The 20,534-nt window shown below is 42.2% G+C and overlaps 1 protein-coding gene across 2 annotated transcripts in view; it reads right to left on the reverse strand.

Annotated features, from left to right (window-relative positions):
* CRACDL (CRACD like) overlaps positions 1-20,534 on the reverse strand; it is a 108,265-nt gene that overhangs the window by 44,951 nt on the left and 42,780 nt on the right. For both annotated transcript variants that reach the window (XM_040336340.1, XM_040336341.1), the window contains one exon: positions 2,837-2,908. In XM_040336340.1, the coding sequence (XP_040192274.1) occupies positions 2,837-2,885 (49 nt within the window). In that variant the 5' untranslated portion in view covers positions 2,886-2,908. The remainder of the gene's footprint in view (positions 1-2,836; positions 2,909-20,534) is intronic.

The raw sequence follows: 20,534 nt of genomic DNA on the forward strand, positions 1-20,534 counted from the left end.
TGTTTTGTAGCTAAGAATAATAAATTGCGGTCATAGGGATTATAGCAAATCCAGTGATTTCTTTGCTCACTGGCTCAGAAATTCTCTAGGGGTGTTTCAGGCTAGGAACTATAATTGATAGCTTTAGACTTCACTCATCCAGTGTACCTGCTGATGCAGAAATCTATCACACAAGCCAACTAAGCAGCTGACCATTGCTAAAGTGACACAAACTCTGGTTAAAAAAAGTATGTATTCCTAACTCAAAAAAGATCCCTTCTATTCATTTCAGCCTCTGCAAAATCTCCAATTTTTTTTATTTTTTTGCTACTGTGATCCGACTTCCTGTTAGATGATGACTACGTTCATTCTCCATAGTCCGTCTGTATGTAGGAATGTAGCCACCATCATTTGCTCACTCCCAGTGTTGCCAACCTACCAGATTGAAATTTACTGGCACTACACCCGAAATTTACTGGCGCAGCCACGTTTTTACTGGCATTTCACAAAAGTTACTAAATTACATTTTTAGGTGCAAATTTGCCACCAACAACCCCTGTCTCCATCCCCCACCCTCTGTGGTGCCACCGTCCCCCTCTGCGGTGCCACCATCACTCCCTGCCACTAACACCCCCTGCCTCCATCCCCCTCTGCAGTGCCACCATATCCATCATCACCCCCTGCCTCCAATCTCCATGCGCAGTTCCAAGCTGAACCGATCTCGGTTATTTTTACTGGCACATTCCCGCAACCCTGGACATTTACGAACGGGGGGAAAAAGTGCCCATTTTTACGAACTGTCCGTAAAAATACGGACGGTTGGCAATACTGCTCACTCCTGAGATGGACTAGGGACTATGGGCCATGGACTATGGGATTTGCATTGAGCAGTGCACATGATCATAACTAACGTATATTCTAAAATAATGGAAGTGGGGGGTAAAAATTGATGTTTAGTAGCTCATGGAGGAGGTTCAATTTCATAAAAAAAATAGATTACACAGCCATAAGGTAGTCGGTACGTATAAAACAGTAAAAGAACTTCATAGAGCAAGCAAAAATAATCTATGATCTGCCAATGCCAATAAAACCCTGGGACCACTACATCAGTTTACTTTCTCTATTATCTTCAACTTCAGATAAAACTTTTGTTTTATAGTGTGAAAGGGAAAAAAAAAACGGTTATTCCCTTAGCCAGGTTTTGCTATCTGAGTTCCTGTTATGGAGATTTCGACTCCCAGAGACCACTGTTACTTGGACTGGAATTGAGGGGGATCTCAAAAACTGGGACGCAGATGGCAAAAAAAAAAAAGCCTGGATACAAAAGGGTGTTTTTATTGCTGTCTGTCCCTAAGGTTGCGTTCACACTGGGGTGCAGGTGGTGTCGGTGGTAAAGCGCCGCTATTTTTAAACCCATATTTTTTTCACAATAGAAAAGTTATCAACTGTTTAAACAGAGAAAATTTACAATTTTAAGAAAACAATAAGGCAATTTTGAAATTGATGGCAGCAACACGTCTCAAAAAAGTTGGGACAGGCAATGGAACAACAATCTGCTTCCAAAACTCTGGCAACTGGTCTCTTCAATTCCCAGGTGTTTATACAGTGTTGTCTAAAGAAGAGGGGATACTAGACTGTGGTAAACATGGCCCTGTCCCAACTTTGAGATGTGTTGCTGCCATCAATATCAAAATGATCTTTTTTTCGTAAAATTGTACATTTTCTCAGTTTAAACATTTAGGGGCAGATCCACAGAGTAAGTACGCCGGCGTATCTACTGATACGCCGGCGTACTTTCAAATTACCCACGTCGTATCTTTGGTTTGAATCCTCAAACCAAGATGCGACGGCATCTGGGTTAGATCCGACAGGTGTACGTCCTCGTACGCCTTCGGATCTAAGATGCAATACTTCGGCGTCCGCTGGGTGGCGTTCACGTCGTTTTCCGCGTCGGGTATGCAAATTAGCTAATTCCGACGATCCACGAACGTACGAGCGGCCGGCGCATTTTTTTACGGCGTCTCTAGTCGGCTTTTTCCGGCGTATAGTTAAAGCTGAGATTTTGCAGCGTATAGATAGACTTGCCATGTTAAGTATGGCCGTCGTTCCCACGTTTATTTTGAATATTTTTTTTTTTTGCGTAAGTCGTCCGTGAATAGGGATGGACGTAAATCACGTCTAAGTTAAAAAAAATGACGTTGTTGCAACGTCATTTAGCGCAATGCACGGCGGGAAATTTAGAAACGGAGCATGCGCAGTTCATTCAGCGCGGGGACACGCTTCATTTAAATGAAACACGCCCCCTAATCGCCGATTTGAATTCCGCCGCCAGAGATACACTACGCCGCCGTAACTTACGGCGCGAATTCTTTGGGGATTCTAACCGGCCAAAAGTAAGTTACAGCGGCGTAGCGTATCTCACATACGCTGCGCCCATCTATTTCTATGTGGATCTGCCCCTTAATGTTTTCTATTGTGAATAATTTTTTGGGGAATTGGGGTTGGATGTTCATTGAAGCCCTGAACAGACAGCTGTTTGCCGTTGTTTTCTAGACCTGTAAAGCTAAACTTACAATGTTAGTTTGGGCTTATGATGTAAAGCTAATAATATATATATATATATATATATATATATATATATATATATATATATATATATATATATATATATATATATATATATTTAGTTGAGTCTCTGAAATGTGAATAAAAAAATAAGCATATTATTTGAGATACTGATTAATGTAGTTTTGTGCTGCCACCTTGTGTCCATATGACAGAACACATGACAGTCAAAGAACTAGAGAGAATTACAGCATAGAGAGGCTCTAATAAATTCAAACAGAAACTCGCTTACCTGAATTATCATCTACAAGGCTATCCCCTTCTCTTACTTTAGAATCCATAATTAATAGTTTAACAAAATGACCTGAAAAATAAAATATATTGCGTTAACATACAACATCTACTTTTATGATGCCCAAGAATCATGAATATATAACTATTACAGCTCATAAAACAATAAAAGCTTTACCTTGAAGACTTGCACACTGAACTATTTGATACGGTGTCCTTAAACAGTGGAGTAATAGCTTTTTTTTTTAAAGGTAGGAGTAATAGCTTTAACGCTGATTTCATCATCCCAAAATTGAGTTTTTAGTTGTAAGAGAATACTGGTGGCTTTTCCACCCACTGAAATATAAGCTTTGGGTGGACTCAAATTCCCAAAAGGGATAGCAGGACACCCTAGTGGTAGAAAAGTCTGCTTTTTAATTGATAACTTCAGGTAAGCTAATTATAAGGCTTACCTGGGGGTACAGTAAATATCACAGTTTGGAAGATGTTTACTTTAGTAGCAGTGGGTGATGTCACCAGCGCGTGCCATCCATTCAGAGCTCTGTGCCACGGTCGTGACATCACTGTGGCTTGGCTACTCAAATGGCTGAAGCCTGTGAACCAGGAAGAAACACTGGGTGAATATAGAAGCCCTGGAAGCGGTGAAAGAGTGCTGCTGGAGGACTTTGTTTTAAGGCAAGTCTGTCATAATGTGCTAGTAGGCAGTGCCTACTAGCACATTATGACATTATCCGACGGAGGCCCATTTTTTTTTTTACTACCACATTAATAAAGAGATCTCTCCACCAGTACATATCTTCAAAAGAGATTGAGTACCTGGGATTATTCGTGCTTCTCACAAAATATACCCAATTCCCTAAGAAATTACTTATAATGTTGTTGTGACAATCTATGAAGTGACAGTCCTTCCCAGCTTTACATCAGCCATGCCACCTGTGTCACAGCTGTTTATATGTCGTGTCATGCTGACTGTGCTGTTACTATGATATCGTCTGCTTCCCTGCACAGAGGAACATTTCTTTCCTTTCTTATAAATCATGAATAACCATTGCCAAGTAACACCTGGATTACATCCATAGAGATTACCATGACCTTGACACGTCGGCTACGCACCAGGCTAACCAAAGACATATTTATATAATGCAACGTGTTAAAACAAAGCAATAATACAGTGACATTGTGGGTGCAATAACAGTGACATTGTGGGTGCTGCATTGAACTGGCATACAAAGAGAAGCACATCAGCCTATTGTTCCCTTATTGTGTATTATTTGCTCAAAGGGAAATGGCGCTGCTATCTTGGTACTAGGCTGAATCGCACTAAATTATGGCAAGTGATTATTCAAATTAGATATATGGTGTTGGGTTCCTCCCTGTGGTTAAGCTCATGTATATAGCCACCAATAGGATAAAAGGTCCCCCTTTTTATTGATATGCGGTAAGGGTCCGCCAAAATGTCCTATTTTATATGATGGTCCTATATTGCCTTCAGAGGTCAGTAATTACTATTTGTTGAGGGGAACCGAGAAGGGAAAAAATAAAAATAAAAAATGACAAAATAAAAGTCCAATATATGTGAGGAACAGGTTAATACTTCTGCGTCCTTATGACAGTTCAAATTTAGGAGTATCACCTGGGTAAGGATCTATCCCCCGTATTCACAATTCCCCAATGATGTGAGCTGTAAAAGTGTAACCCCTCATGTGGTAGGAGAGAGTGTGATTAGTACACATAAAGTGTTAAATCTAGTAGAATATGTATCGATGGCTCAAAGATAGATGTGGTGTGTTTTTAGCTATACTGCTTTAGGCTTAAATAAGAATAGTATTGCTCACCAGCCGTGATAAATGATATACCTTCAAACAATGTGACAAAAATAAATATATAAAAATTCATCAACCAGTTAGTTAAAGTGCTATGTGCTAATGCCTCCTATTTGTGAAGTATGTGCCTGCTGAGTAAACCTCAGGTAGCAAAAATAAAAAATAAGATTGAAAGTGAAAATCCAAAAAAGTAAAAATATTAGAACAGTCCCGTGACTTGTGAGTTCCTCAATTGGTGAGTGTATTCAAATGTTTCGAAAACCAGTTCAAACAAAAATATTTTGAGAATTAACTCTGGCCATCTCTTGTAGAAATTCAAAACAAAACAAAACAAAACAAGAGACAATAATCAATGTCTATAGAAGCCGTGCAGACCTCTCTTCAGGTGGATTGCTTGCTACAATTCCCAGCTGATGTACCAAAAAACAGTTCAAACGCAAAGTGTAAATTATTATAATAAAGGTTATCTCTGGCCGTATCTTGTAAGGATTCAAGATGAACACAAGACACTATCTCAAGAAGCCGTGCAGTTCTCAATTCAAATTAGTTATACCATACATTCCCCAGCTGGTGCATACGGTAAAAATATTTAGAACTGTTGCAAATCACTTTCCCGTGTTATCTCTCTGGTATAGCTGACGATTTTCCCCCCCAATGTGTCCCCACTCACCGGACAGACGTCCCCTCGAGGGGGTGTAGAGCTTGTCTGAATTAGCTTCAGTTGGCTATCAGATGGTTACCTCTCTTGTCGGTCTGATCCGGGGCAGCGTTTTCTTCATATGTAATATGTTGTTTCTCTTGGGGTAGTAGTTGTATAGAAAAACAAAAAAATATATATCCACATGGGAAAGTACGTTTGTAACTGCTGATCGTTTGTATCTCAAAAGGAAGTCAGCTCAAATGTACTATTAAATAAAAAACCTTAAAAATGCATTTAGAAAAAATAAAAAATATAAATGAAATGCCGTTTAAGGTGGTGGTGGTTATAAACCAAATTCCAATGACCCTCCTAGCCAAATTCCAATGACCCTCCTATGCGTGTGCGCTCGGATACCGCCTCTAGAGGCGGTATCCGAGCGCACACGCATAGCCACGCACTTCCGGTCTCACTGGTTGATGGACAACTAGCGGTGGAACGCACGCTAGTGGACCAGGACGCGGCCATCTCTTATCTTGTCTTACTATCCCCACCACCTACAGCCACAGTGCCGGGAACGGGCACCAGCAACAGTAAGAGGCCATTTGGCATTGTAATTTTAACTTTTGTATATTAAATGGTTTTACACTATGGTGGTATCTCTTCTCCTTTCTTGGTACACCATTTGCTGCAATCGCTGACATTGGAATCCAATGAGACCCTGCTGATCCTCATTTAAGACAAGCCTGATCGACCATATTTTAAGTAATCTGGTCAACACCGTGTGGTAAGGAGCCATCCATTATTATTCTGGTGACCTATAGGTGAAGGCGGATCACTTCTATCTCGCACTTTGGCTATTTTGAAGATTCACAAGCACTTTAGCATTTGCACTTTTCCCTGCGATTTGGGATTGGATTATTTGCATTTTGCACCTGGACTTGATACAACACTGGATCCATTTTGCACTTAACTATTTATTTGCTGGACATTCTTTTAATTTTTTTTTTTTTTTTTTTTTTTTATATATTTTATTTATTTTCCACAGCATTTGGCACTATTGTACTTATAGAGTTTAGACTATAATCTGTTTGGTTTTTCACATAGATTTGGGTACACAGTTACACTGTGTACTACTCAAACGCACATTGTGACACGCATCCACTATTTTGATATAGCGCCCCTCACCTCACTATACAAAGTATTCCTCCACTGACACCAATGATGAAGCACTATTCCTCCACTGACACCAATGGTGAATCACTATTCCTCCACTGACACCAATGGTGAAGCACTATTATTCCACTGACACCAATGATGAATCGCTATTCCTGCACTGACACCAATGGTGAAGCACTATTCGTCCACTGACACCAATGGTGAAGCACTATTCCTCCACCGACACCAATGATGAATCGCTATTCCTCCACTGACACCAATGGTGAAGCACTATTCGTCCACTGACACCAATGGTGAAGCACTATTCTTCCACTGACACCAATGATGAATCGCTATTCCTGCACTGACACCAATGGTGAAGCACTATTCGTCCACTGACACCAATGGTGAAGCACTATTCTTCCACTGACACCAATGATGAATCGCTATTCCTGCACTGACACCAATGGTGAAGCACTATTCGTCCACTGACACCAATGGTGAAGCACTATTCCTCCACTGACACCAATGATGAATCGCTATTCCTCCACTGACACCAATGGTGAAGCACTATTCCTCCACTGACACCAATGATGAATCGCTATTCGTCCACTGACACCAATGGTGAAGCACTATTCGTCCACTGACACCAATGATGAATCGCTATTCCTCCACTGACACCAATGATGAATCACTATTCCTCCACTGACACCAATGATGAATCACTATTCCTCCACTGACACCAATGGTGAAGCACTATTCCTCCACTGACACCAATGGTGAAGCACTATTCGTCCACTGACACCAATGGTGAAGCACTATTCCTCCACTGACACCAATGATGAATCGCTATTCCTCCACTGACACCAATGATGAATCACTATTCCTCCACTGACACCAATGGTGAAGCACTATTCGCCCACTGACACCAATGGTGAAGCACTATTCGCCCACTGACACCAATGGTGAAGCACTATTCGCCCACTGACACCAATGGTGAAGCACTATTCGCCCACTGACACCAATGGTGAAGCACTATTCGCCCACTGACACCAATGGTGAAGCACTATTCCTCCACTGACACCAATGGTGAAGCACTATTCGCCCACTGACACCAATGATGAAGCACTATTCCTCCACTGACACCAATGATGAAGCACTATTCCTCCACTGACACCAATGATGAAGCATTATTCCTCCACTGACACCAATGATGAAGCACTATTCGCCCACTGACACCAATGGTGAAGCACTATTCGCCCACTGACACCAATGGTAAGGCACTATTCGCCCACTGACACCAAAGATGGGGCACTAGTCTTCTTACCGACACCATCGATGGGCATTATTCTTTTCACTGATAGCAATTTCTACTCAAAATCCCCCCTAAAGGGCAGTAAACTGGCCCTTTGTTTAGAAAGTTTGAAGACCCCTGCTCTAGGGCCAGATTACATGCAGCCTGTTCATTCTGAGTTCTCCTCTTTAGAGCTTACTTCAGAAAGATGAGTTATCTGTTGTCTGGAAAAGCCAGTTAACATCCCTTTCTCTCTAATGCTTAGTACTCACTGCTAGTTTTTCTTCATTCAACCCAGTGGGCTGAATGAAAAAAAACGGACAGCTCAGGTTGGAGCCGCTGTACTAACAATCTGATGTTAGTACTGTGATCTCCCCTGCTATTCTATTATGTTCTGACAGGGGGATGCCCCTCCAGTCAGTTGCTAAGTGTGCTGATCAGGAGCTGGTCGGCAGATTTTTTTTAATCATGCCCCTTCAAAAGAATAAATAAATACATGCATAACATTTTTGATTTTTACAGGCTTAGGTGGGAGTACAAACGATTGGGTTCTTCTTCCATCACACTAGGATTTTGATCGAATGTTTTCGGATCCTGACTATATTTTTGAGATCCACCTGGATGTCTGGTCAGCAGCTGACTCAGCCTCTCAGGATGTGGCTGAGACCTTGGGACAGCTGCTCCCGCCCCCTCTCAAGCCCAAGCAATGAATGCTGTAGGGGCAGAGCAAGAGCACTGACTGACAGTCACCACTTTCATCTCCAAGCAGACCCAAGAACTGAGCAATCACTCACACTTGACTGATGCCGCTGCACGGAAGTGAGTATAGATGTTTGTCCATACTTCTACAACACCAGCTTTATTAAAAGAGATGTATGGGTTTTTCTTTTTTAGTATCATACTTACCTAGGTGGATGCAGCATTGGTCCGAAACTGCATCTGTCCCCTGACGCCTCTGAAGCCTCGTACACACAACCGAGGAACGCGACGGGCTAAACACATCGTTTTCCTTGTCGAGTTCCTTGTTAGGCTGTCGAGGAACTCGACAAGGCAAGTTTCTCCATTCCCGTCGAGGAAATCGAGAACTTGCTCTCTTTTTGGCTCGTCGAGTTTCTCGACAGTTTCCTCGACGAAAATGTACACACGACCGGTTTCCTCGACAAAAAAATATCTCCCAGCAAGTTTCTTGCTGGTTTTTGCCGAGAAACTCGGTCGTGTGTACGAGGCCTGACACTGGAAACCGAGCAATTGAACATCGCCGATCGCTTGGTTCTCACAGCTTCCTTAGCAGAGAGCTGAAGACTGTCAGTCAGCAGCTCTCTGCTCTGCCCCCCCTAGCTCATTGGAGCACTGGCTTGTGAAGGGGGCAGGAGTGGCCAGCTCAGGCTCTTAGCGGCTAAAGCAGGGATGCCGGTTCAGGGATATGAGCGGATCCCGACTCTATGGTCGTTATGACGCCCGAGCCTGGAAAGACTCTGACGTCAGCATAGAGCAGACTTCAGCCCACTGTCAGCTGAAAATGGGTCACAGGAGTGCAAAAGGAACTGCACTCCTGTTAATATCACTATATATCATCACAAGCACCTCTGCCCTATTAGCATTTGATGGCTTTTTGTAGGGTTGTCCCGATACCGATACCAGTATCGGTATCGGGACCGATACCGAGTATTTGCGGGAGTACTTGTACTCCCGCAAATACCCCCGATACCTAAATAGAATACTTGCCCATACCCACCAACCCCCCCCCCGCCGCAACGAATGCCGCCGCCGACCCCGTTGCATACCGCAACGCCGCATGGGTTAAACAGCGTGCGGGGAATATCACAGCTTTCATTTGAATAGCTGTAGTATTTCGCGCCGCGCATAGACATTCCCCCTTGCTCGGGATCTGTCCAATCCCGAGCAAGGGGGAGTGTCTATACGCGGCGCAGCGGGGAATACTACAGCTATTCAAATGAAAGCTGTGATGTTCCCCGCACGCTGTTTAACCCATGCGGCGGCGGCATCTAGGTATGGGGGGAAATGGCTGGATATAGGGGGGACATGGCTGCATATAGGGGGGACATGGCTGCATATAGGGGGGACATGGCTGCATATGTGGGGGGACATGGCTGCATATATGGAGGACATGGCTGCATATGTGGGGGGACATTGCTGCATATGTGGGGGGACATGGCTGCATTTGGGGACACATTTAAAAAAAAGTATCGGTATTCGGTATCGGCGAGTACTTGAAAAAAAGTATCGGTACTTGTACTCGGTCCTAAAAAAGTGGTATCGGGACAACCCTAGCTTTTTGTGTGGAGACTGGGTTTTCTCCACACACCTATCTGGATTTTAGGTAGTGTTTCTCATGATACTTGGTTATTTGCAACCAAACCAAATGTAGGTTACATCTCTTTATCGTTCTGGATATATATTATTACATATCATTGCTGTGGAATTACTGTACCATATAGGCTTTCTCCCTTCTTTTCCGATTATATTTTCCTTCTAACTTGCTACCTTAAAGTGGAACTACACTGCATCTGAGCAGCACAAACCAACAACACAATTTAATTCATTTGTAATATGAAAAGCAATCTCTCCCATCCATCCATGTCTCTATACTTTAGTTTGTTGAGAAATCCCTTTGAAAAACACTCTAGTATTTCTGGTCATGGCCATCTTGAGTAAGGGCAGATGATTCATGTAGCATTTACTTCCTGGACTTCATCTGCCCTTACCTTAGGGATGCAGGCGGGAGGATGTGCTTAGCTAAGAAACCCCTCCTCCCCTTCTGAAGACTCCTGGGATGTACTGTATAACATAATTTGCCCAGACAAGAAACCAGGAAGTAACTGAATAAATTAAACAAGTAAAAATAATATACCTTCACATCTATTTACTAATGCTAGCAGCATAACGATAAAAAATAGTCAATGCTGATTGAAAGAGTGAAGTTCCACTTTTAACCCCTTAACGCCCACCGCACGACTATTTACATCCGCACAATGGCACGGACAGGCAGAAGGGCGTATATATACGTCCTTGCCTTCTAGCGGGTGGGGGGTCCGATCGGGTCCCCCTCGCTGCGTGCGGATCCCCTCGGGGAGCGATTCGGGACGACGGCGCGGCTATTCGTTTATAGCCGCTCCGTGGCGATCGGTCCCCGGAGCTGAAGCACGGGGAGAGCCGTATGTAAACACGGCTTCCCCGTGCTTCACTGTGGCGGCGTATCGATCAAGTCATCCCTTATATAAGGGAGACTCGATCGATGACGTCAGTCCTACAGCCACACCCCCCTACAGTTGTAAACACACACAAAGTGAACACTAACTCCTACAGCGCCCCCTGTGTTTAACTCCCAAACTGCAACTGTCATTTTCACAATAAACAATGCAATTTAAATGCATTTTTTGGTGTGAAAATGACAATGGTCCCAAAAATGTGTCAAAATTGTCTGAAGTGTCCGCCATAATGTCGCAGTCACGAAAAAAATCGCTGATCGCCGCCAATAGTAGTAAAAAAAAAAAATTAATAAAAATGCAATAAAACTATCCCCTATTTTGTAAACGCTATAAATTTTGCGCAAACCAATCGATAAACGCTTATTGCGATTTTTTTTACCAAAAATAGGTAGAAGAATACGTATCGGCCTAAACTGAGAAAAACAATTTTTTTATATATGTTTTTGGAGGATATTTATTATGGCAAAAAGTAAAAAATATTGCATTTTTTTCAAAATTGTTGCTCTATTTTTGTTTATAGCGCAAAAAATAAAAACCGCAGAGGTGATCAAATACCACCAAAAGAAAGCTCTATTTGTGGGGAAAAAAGGACGGCAATTTTGTTTGGGAGCCACGTCGCACGACCGCGCAATTGTCTGTTAAAGCGATGCAGTGCCGAATCGCAAAACCTGGCCTGGGCATTTAGCTGCAAAATGGTCCGGGGCTTAAGTGGTTAAAGACCACAAATCAACAGACACTTAAAAATGTTGTGGTTGTGTCCATACCTTCCACTATACTATGCTAAATGTACACATATGTGCAGCCCATATATACTTTGTACAGTTTGTAGATGGAAGCCTTGAAACTTATCGTGCTTCTTTCTTATAAAGGGTTGTCGTTTTTCTAAATTAATCATGAGCTTATATTATGTTATAAGATCCTTTTAGATATAAGCGTGGCTTTGCTGAAGTCTGTATTAGTGTATTAGGAGCAAATAGCATGGGCACTGTAAAAAAAAGTATTCAAGAAAGAGGTATTGCACGCTGTCCAACAATTGTCCTCTATGGTCATTATAAACGCTGATTTACTGAGTAAAGATTATTATCAGAACAATAGAATGCTGTGCTATGTTCCTGGCCTGACACACAGACCCATAGACAAACATGAAGAATGCTGCCAAGCAACATAAGCAATGGAAAAGTAACTGATATGCCCTGCCAGGCTGACATTAGAGGAGAAAGGAAGAAAGATAAAAAAAAAGAACAAATGCTATGAAACAAAAGCTTGCCCTCGGTTCTCAGAATACTGTTTACTCGGAGCAAGAATAAATTGCCCTATATAATAAACATCTATTATAAAGAAGACAAAGTGTCTTATAAAATTGTAATTTGATTAATTGAAAACAAGAGTGTATTTTTTTATTTATTAACCTGTGTACCCATAGGTGATTTCATGCAGCTTTGTGCCATTATCAGCAGGTCTAGCAGGGTATGGACCTTGTACTCTATTCAATCCTGTGTGGATCGGCCATGGAAGGCTTCAGGGGACTATGAAGGAAATATAGCTTGTCTTGCTATTGAACAAGTAGGTGCACGCCACATACTGTATATACTTGAGTATAAGCCGACCCGAGTATAAGCCGAGGCCCTAATTTTACCACAAAAAAAAGTGGAAAAAAGTATTGACTCGAGTAAAAGCCTAGGGTGAGAATGCAGCAGCTACTGTAAGCGGAAAAGAGGGTCAACAATGCCCATTTGCAGCCTCACTGTGCCCATTTGCAATCTCACTGTGCCCATTGCAGACATTCATGTATGAGATTTTTATAAATAAACCAAACGTGGTTTGACCTGCACCATTAGGAGCATCTCTTTCTATTCCCTTTTTTCATACCCTGATATTCATCTGTCAGTGAGTGTGAACTCTATACCTCAGCCTGCTGAACCACCATTTCTATGATTCAGGCCTCTGGAGACCACAAGGATCCATCTAACACTGATCCAAACTGTAAGGGGTTAAGGTTCTGAAGCTAGGGTCCTTCCTTAACTGTTACATATGGTTGAAAGGGGTTAAGGGTTTCAGAGTGAATATTATTTCACAAATTTTAGTAGAATTCTAAAAGGCCTTGCACACATAGGGGTAGATTCAGGTAAGAGATACGACGGCGTATCTCCAGATACGCCGTCGTATCTCTGAGTGTGCGGCGTCGTATCTATGCGCCTGATTCATAGAATCAGTTACGCATAGATTTGACTAAGATCCGACCGGCGTAAGTCTCTTACGCCGTCGTATCTTAGTTGCAATTTTACGCTGGCCGCTAGGTGGCGCTTCCGTATATTTACGTGTTGAATATGCAAATTAGGTAGATATGCCGATTCAGAAACGTACGTTTGCCCGGCGCATTTTTTTACGTCGTTTACGTTAGGCTTTTTCCGGCGTATAGTTACCCCTGCTATATGAGGCGTATCCTATGTTAAGTATAGACATCGTTCCCGCGTCGAGTTTTGAAAATGTTATTGTCGTTTGCGTATAAGGCTGGACGTAATTTACGTTCACGTCGAAAGCAATGACGATTTGCGGCTGAATTTCGAGCACGTGCACTGGGATTTTTTCACGAAAGGCGCATGCGCCGTTCGTAAAAAACGTCAAGTACACGGGGTCACAGTTAATATACATAAAACACGCCCACATCATCCCCATTTGAATTAGGTGGGCTTACGCCGGACAACATACGTTACGCCGCCGTAACTAAGGGCGCAAGTTCTTTCTGAATACGGAACTTGCGCCCTAATTTACGGCGGCGTAACGTATCTGAGATACGTTACGCCCCGCCTAAAGATACTCCAAAGTATCTGAATCTACCCCATAATCTCTTGTAAGTTTTTATCTCTGAACAAAAGATTATACATGCGGAACATTCTTTACTAATTATTAGAGATGTATCTTTCCTTGTTCTCACAGGTGTTGTTTTTATATAGTATATTACATGTGAGACATTCCTTATTAATTACTAGAACTGAATTATATATTTTTATCTATAACATGCATCTCTATCTTGTACTAGGAACGCTCCCTCCCTTTTCAATTATTTTAGGCAGCTGTTGTTTTACTTACTAAGCTTTTTTAATGAATAAGAAGTCTGTTTTTAACTAGTTATCTTTACAAGAACACATAGTATTTGTATTAACCAATCACATATTGCCAGCATAATATTTCTTTGTTCACTACCCAAATTAATGTATTACGGCCCCTCCCTTTTTGTAACGCATATAATTGTCTTACCATTATTAGTAAAGTCAGAGAATGATTTCAGATACACTGTGTTTCTGTGTCTTACTATTCCTGTACTGAATTCTCTCTCAACGGGTGGCCACCCGAACAAACAAACTGGGACTGCCTAAAGTCAATCAGCGCCAGTCTGCAACCCCTACACAGAACATCTGTTGTATAAAGCCTCGTACTCACGACCGAGTTTCTTGGCAAAAACCAGCAAGAAACTTGCTGGGAGATATTTTTTTGCAGAGGAAACCGGTCGTGTGTACATTTTCGTTGAGGAAACTGTCGAGAAACTCGACGAGCCAAAAAGAGAGCAAGTTCTCTATTTCCTTGACGGGAATGGAGAAAATTGGCTTGTCAAGTTCCTCGACAGCCTAACAAGGAACTTGGCGAGGAAAACTATGTGTTTCGCCCGTCGAGTTCCTCGGTCGTGTGTACGAGGCTTCACAGATGTGTCCACCCTATTTGGTAAGAGTACCTACCCTGCTCATGTTTTGAAGACTTTGAGAGCAACTGCAGACAACTTGTTTTCCTCTCACTCTGAGCCACCCAATGGGAAGAATTTTCCTTCATTGTGTTTTACTCACATGGACATCACTGTCATCATTGTTATTTGAAGCCTACCCGCTTCTCTGAACTTTCATTATTAGTTTATATTACTCACATCTTTGTTCATATTTCACTATTCACATTGTGTTAGTTTCAGTGTGCACTCTCTATATTGTTGATCAAATAGAAGTTTACAATTAGTGTTCTGGAAACTGGTGTATAACAAATTCCAGGCATTCCTAGGCTTCTGGAACACAACAGCACAGTGGTACTACCATTTTTTTCACAGTATGAAGTCCCCTTTAATTTTTGCATCATGTGCAAAATCCAACTGATTTTATAAAGCATTACAAAGTGAAGTACGTAATCCACTGCAACCAATCAGAAATCAATTACACAGATTTATTTACAGCAGCCTAAAATAAGCTAGGTGCTATGGATTATAGCATTTATCATATTGTTATCACTCTTTGCACTGCCTTAGAATATCAAATGTCATATATAAATGATTACACACTTACATAAGTGATAAATAGAGGTGTGGAGCCACTGCCATTATTACATTGCTAGGTAACAAGAAGACTGTGACCTGAATTCTCAGCAGACTGGGGTTGTTCAGGAAAAGTTTGTTGGCTGTCAAGTCCCAACTGAGATACACAAAAGACAGACTCAACAAACGCAGCAATGGTTTTAGTTGGCCAATGGCCAGCGATGCCTCTTTGCCAGTTTGTAAATCAAAGCTTCCAAATAGGTTTTCTGGTTGAAAGGTGAGATGTTATTTACAACTGTTGTGTACGTTCTGTGATCCCATCTTAAGTAGTAATCTTACAGCCAATTTTAAAATGGACCATGTGATGTGAGTAGATAGGATAACTAGTACTCTTTTGCATGGTCCTGTTTCCTTGATCAGTTTTCTGCAAGCCCTGATCTCATCCACAACTAGGGCCTACAGTAAGTCCAGTATTAGCACATTTCCAAACCTAAGTATCGACCTATGCAAGTAGCAGGGGCGTAGGTGTGCACAGCCTATTACTATAGGGTGTGCACCCCAAAGCTCAAACACACACTACCGATCACTCACCATGTTCATTCAGAAAGTGAAGGGGCAGATAAATACATTATTTACCAGCCCCTTCCCTCACTCATCCTAAAACATCCCCACAGCAACAGCCGGCAGGAGAGGAAAGGTGCTGCAGAGGGAAGGAAGGGCTTTCCAGGGCCGTAGGGGGAATCTGTGCTGAACAGGGTGTGCCTGGGCACACCCGGCACACCCTGTGCGCACGCCTATGAGCAGGGGAATGCTATGCTATCTGGAGACTCAAATGTTATGATACTATGTTAGTGTAAGGATGTTCCAGAATGACAATGAGAATAAAATTGGTACCATAACCTTCGTCGCTCCAACATTTTTTTTTTTTCTATTCAAGTGTAAAATTATCTCAGAGAAGAAGCAATTGGCAGAGCTGTATACACAATTAAAGCCCAACTTCAGAATACATGTAACCCCCCTCCCAGCCCAATCTCCCACCCTCCTTTAGCTGATCATTGGGTTAGAATGATAGATGGATCGAAATTCAGTCTGTCCCTGCTGAATGGGCCTAATTTCAATCCATATAAAGCCAGATTATATTTATCCAGGAGTCCCACTAGATTTGACCATACAGTTTCTATTAATATACTGTATATGACTTTTTCATATGGAACTATCTGGTTAACTCAAAAGAGTGTCACCTTAACCACTTAAGACCCGGACCAAAATGCAGCTAAAGGACCTTGCCCCTTTTTGTGATTCGGCACTGCGTCTCTTTAACTGACAATTTCGCGGTCGTGCGATGTGGCTCCCAAACAAAATTGGCGTCCTTTTTTCCCACAAATAGAGCTTTCTTTTGGTGGTATTTGATCACCTCTGCGGTTTTTATTTTTTGCGCTATAAACAAAAAATAGAGCGACAATTTTAAAAAAAAATCAATATTTTTTACTTTTTGCTATAATCAATATCCCCCAAAAATATATATATATATAAAAAAAAAAATCCTCGGTTTAGGCCGATACGTATTCTTCTACATATTTTTGGTAAAAAAAATCCATCCCTCAAATTTCTGTAAATATTTTATTATATCTTTTCATGTGACAACACTGAAGAAATAACAATTTGCTACAATGTAAAGGAGTGAGTGTACAGCTTGTATAACAGTGTAAATTTGCTGTCCCCTCAAAATAACGCACACACAGCCATTAATGTCTAAACCGCTGAAAACAAAAGTGAGTACACCCCCAATGAAAATGTCCAAATAGGACCCAATTAGCCATTTTCCCTCTCCGGTGTCATGTGACTTGTAAGTGTTATAAGGTCTCAGGTGTAAATAGGGAACAGGTGTGTTAAATTTGGTGTTATCGCTCTCACTCTCTCATACTGGTTACTGGATGTTCAACATGGCACCTCATAGCAAAGAACTCTTTGAGGATCTGCAAAAATTATTGTTGCTCTACATAAAGATGGCCTAGGCTATAAGAAGAGTGCCAAGGCAACCATGTGAGGAGTGCAAAGACAAGTGTGTCTTGCCTACAGTCAAGCATGGTGGTGGGAGTGTCATGGTCTGGGTCTGAATGAGTGGGGAGCTACAGCACATTGAGGCAACCATGAATGCCAACATGAACTATGACCTCTCCTTTAGAGACTGGACCGCAGAGCACTATTCCAACATGATAACAACCCCAAACACACCTCCAAGACAATGACTACCATGCTAAAGAAGCTGAAGGTAAAGGTGATGGACTGGCCAAGCATGTCTCCAGACCTAAACCCCTATTGAGGATCCTCAAATGGAAGGTGGAGGAGCACAAGGTCTCTAACACCCACCAGTTGCATGATGTCCTCATGGAGGAGTGGAAGAGGACTCCAGTGGCAACCTGTGAAGCTCTGGTGAACTCCATGCCCGAGATAGTTAAGGCAGTGCTGGAAAATAATGGTGACCACATAAAATATTGACACTTTGGGCCCAATTTGGACATTTTCACTTAAGGGCATACTCACTTTTGTTGGTTTAGACATTAATGACTGTGTGTTGAGTTATTTTGAGGGGACAGCAAATTTACACTGTTATACAAGCTGTACATTCACTACTTTACATTGTAGCAAAGTGTAATTTCTTCAGTGTTGTCACATGAAAAGATATAATAAAATATGTGCAAAAATATGAGGAGTGTACTCACTTTTGTGAGATACTGTGCATAAGGAGGCCACATCATCTAGAACATCATCATCTAGAACACTGAACGTGATAATACGTCTGTCACTTGGGACCAAAACGTTCAGAGTACAGGGCATGACCATAGCCGGTATCTGTTGGCTATTTCTCACACTCGGTCTGTATATGGATGGTAAGCTCTGTTGAAAAGGAGTCTGTTAACCTCCTTAATTATTTTTGTATGGAAACTGTGAATAATTTTGCAAATACAGGATTGGAAGAATCCCCAACCTACAGTAAATGTGAAAGTGACCCTTTAGCCGCTTTCATCGTTATTCACTGTAGCTTTAATAGTTCTGTCTAGGATCATGTAACATGTAGTAACCCTTTGACTTGGCTAACAAAAGGAAATTGGAATGTACAGTAGCATCTGGGATGTCAGCCAAAGTATGGACATTCAAAGATTTAAAATGAGCTGGGCCTCAATTCATCACTAATCCTGGCCCAGTTTTCCCAAACCTCAGCAAAAGAGGCTTAGCAAGGCACAATCTCAGCTGACTGGAGAGTCAAAGAAAAAAAAAATGGTTTCAAAAGGGCTGTGAAGACTACACACAGAAGTCATTCATGTTTCAACCTAGTTTTTCCATCTATTGCAATAACACAAAACGTAAAATTAATTAAATTAAATAGATGTACAGTAAATCCTAACTGAATGGCATTTAGTTTGCCAAAGACAAGGGCATTACATTTTTTTCCACGTTTAAAAAAAAATACTGTCTTCACCTTTTTTCTTGGCTGCGAATCTCCTGGAGCTTCTTTACCACTACTACCTGTCTACAAGAACCCCTGTGATAACTGCATCGGGTTCCACAACAACAGTGGACCATGCCTGCCTAATCTGTAATGAACTGGCCACTTGTATCCTCTATTACAGGGGTGTCCAAACTTTTTTCAAAGAGGGCCAGATTTGATGAAGTGAACATGCGTGAGGGCCGACCATTTTTCCCGACATTCTTTGAACCATTAAAATTCGGTCTTAGTGTGTTCGACCACTAATACACTGCCCAACAAGAATTCTCTTGCCTTTGTGGCTGTGTGTAGTGAAGAGATGAGCTTGGGGGTGTTATTTGGGGGTGTTATTTGGATACACTGTATATATCTCTTGTGTGGCCCCAACGAATCCCAGAGCGTTGCTCAGGACTAAGAATGAGCTTGGGTATGTTATTTGGATATACTGTATTTATCGGCATATAACACGCACAGCCTCACCATTGCCTGATTGATGCCCATCTGCAGCCTCAGAGGGAACAGGGAGGGGAGGGATGAGTGCTAGATTACAATGTGATAGATTACAAACAGGAGAATCTGTTTACTCTGTTACCTCTTTAATACAAAGTCCTGCCTCCTATGATAGACAGAACAGTCATTCAATGGCATCCCAGGAGACTGGACTTTCTATTACAGACGCCACTGAGTAAACAGGAGATTCTCTTCATGTAATCTGATGGAACTTGTTCCGCCCCCTCCCTGTCCCCTACGAGGCAGCGCTGATAAATACGGTATATATCTTTTAAACTCTATATATATACTGTACAGGACGCCATGGCTGGGTCCTGGAAGGACGTTATATTTCCCCTCTGTTTGGACTGTGGTGCCTTTAAGGGAATGGAAAGGGTTAACGCACCTGTGTAAGGAAGTAGTTGAAAGCAGACAGGAAGTGCAGGTGAGAGTGAAGGAGTGTAGGAGAGTCCAATGCATGGTGAATGGTGGACAAGGAAAGCTGTGGAAGCTATGAAAAGCTATGAAAAGCTGTGAAAGGACTTGGCAGTGTCCTGCCTAAAAACCTGCTACTGAAGGACTTACCTGGAAGGACTGTTTAACTGCGATAGCAGTTCTGAGCTGTACAAGTCGGTGAGACTGTTATTTCTTTTGTTTTTGCTGCTGCTAAGCCATTTAAGTTTAATAAACCATAGTTTTGATTTAAGAAGCCTGTGTCCTGCGATCAAGCTGGTCCCCCAAACATTACACTGGTGCTCGAATGCGGGCAGGACTGAATAACAGGCATAAGAAGAGGGAAAAAAAAAAAACGTTTTTTTTTTTCCTGTTGCATTGGACTTTATATTGAACTAACATTTAAAGGGACAGTACATTGAATTTATGTCCTGGGTTAAAGCTGCACAAACATTGAAAGTTGAAGCAATGGAGGAGCTAATTAAACAGCTGACCCTGGCTAACATACAAGCGCAAACTTACCACAAAGAGGCGCTGGCTCTGCAGCAAGAAAATACTCGCCTGTTGGTGGCCCAGTTAGCAGCCCAGCAAGGGGTTATGCAGGCTCAGGTGACTGCCTTAAAGGAAGCGGTGCAACAGCTGTCTCAGGTTCAGGAGCCAGCGGCTGTTGCCCCTGGCAACCAGGTGACTGTGAGGGCAAGCCATTTTCTACAGAAGCTGTCCCTGAGCGATGATGTAGAGGCATTTCTTGCTACGTTTGAGAGGACAGCGGAGAGAGAAGGATGGTCTCAGGACCAATGGGCCGGCCTCATTGCTCCTTTTCTCACTGGAGATCCT

This window comes from Rana temporaria, chromosome 2 (genome assembly GCF_905171775.1).
Source record: "Rana temporaria chromosome 2, aRanTem1.1, whole genome shotgun sequence".
In the NCBI taxonomy this organism is placed as follows: Eukaryota; Metazoa; Chordata; class Amphibia; order Anura; family Ranidae; genus Rana; species Rana temporaria.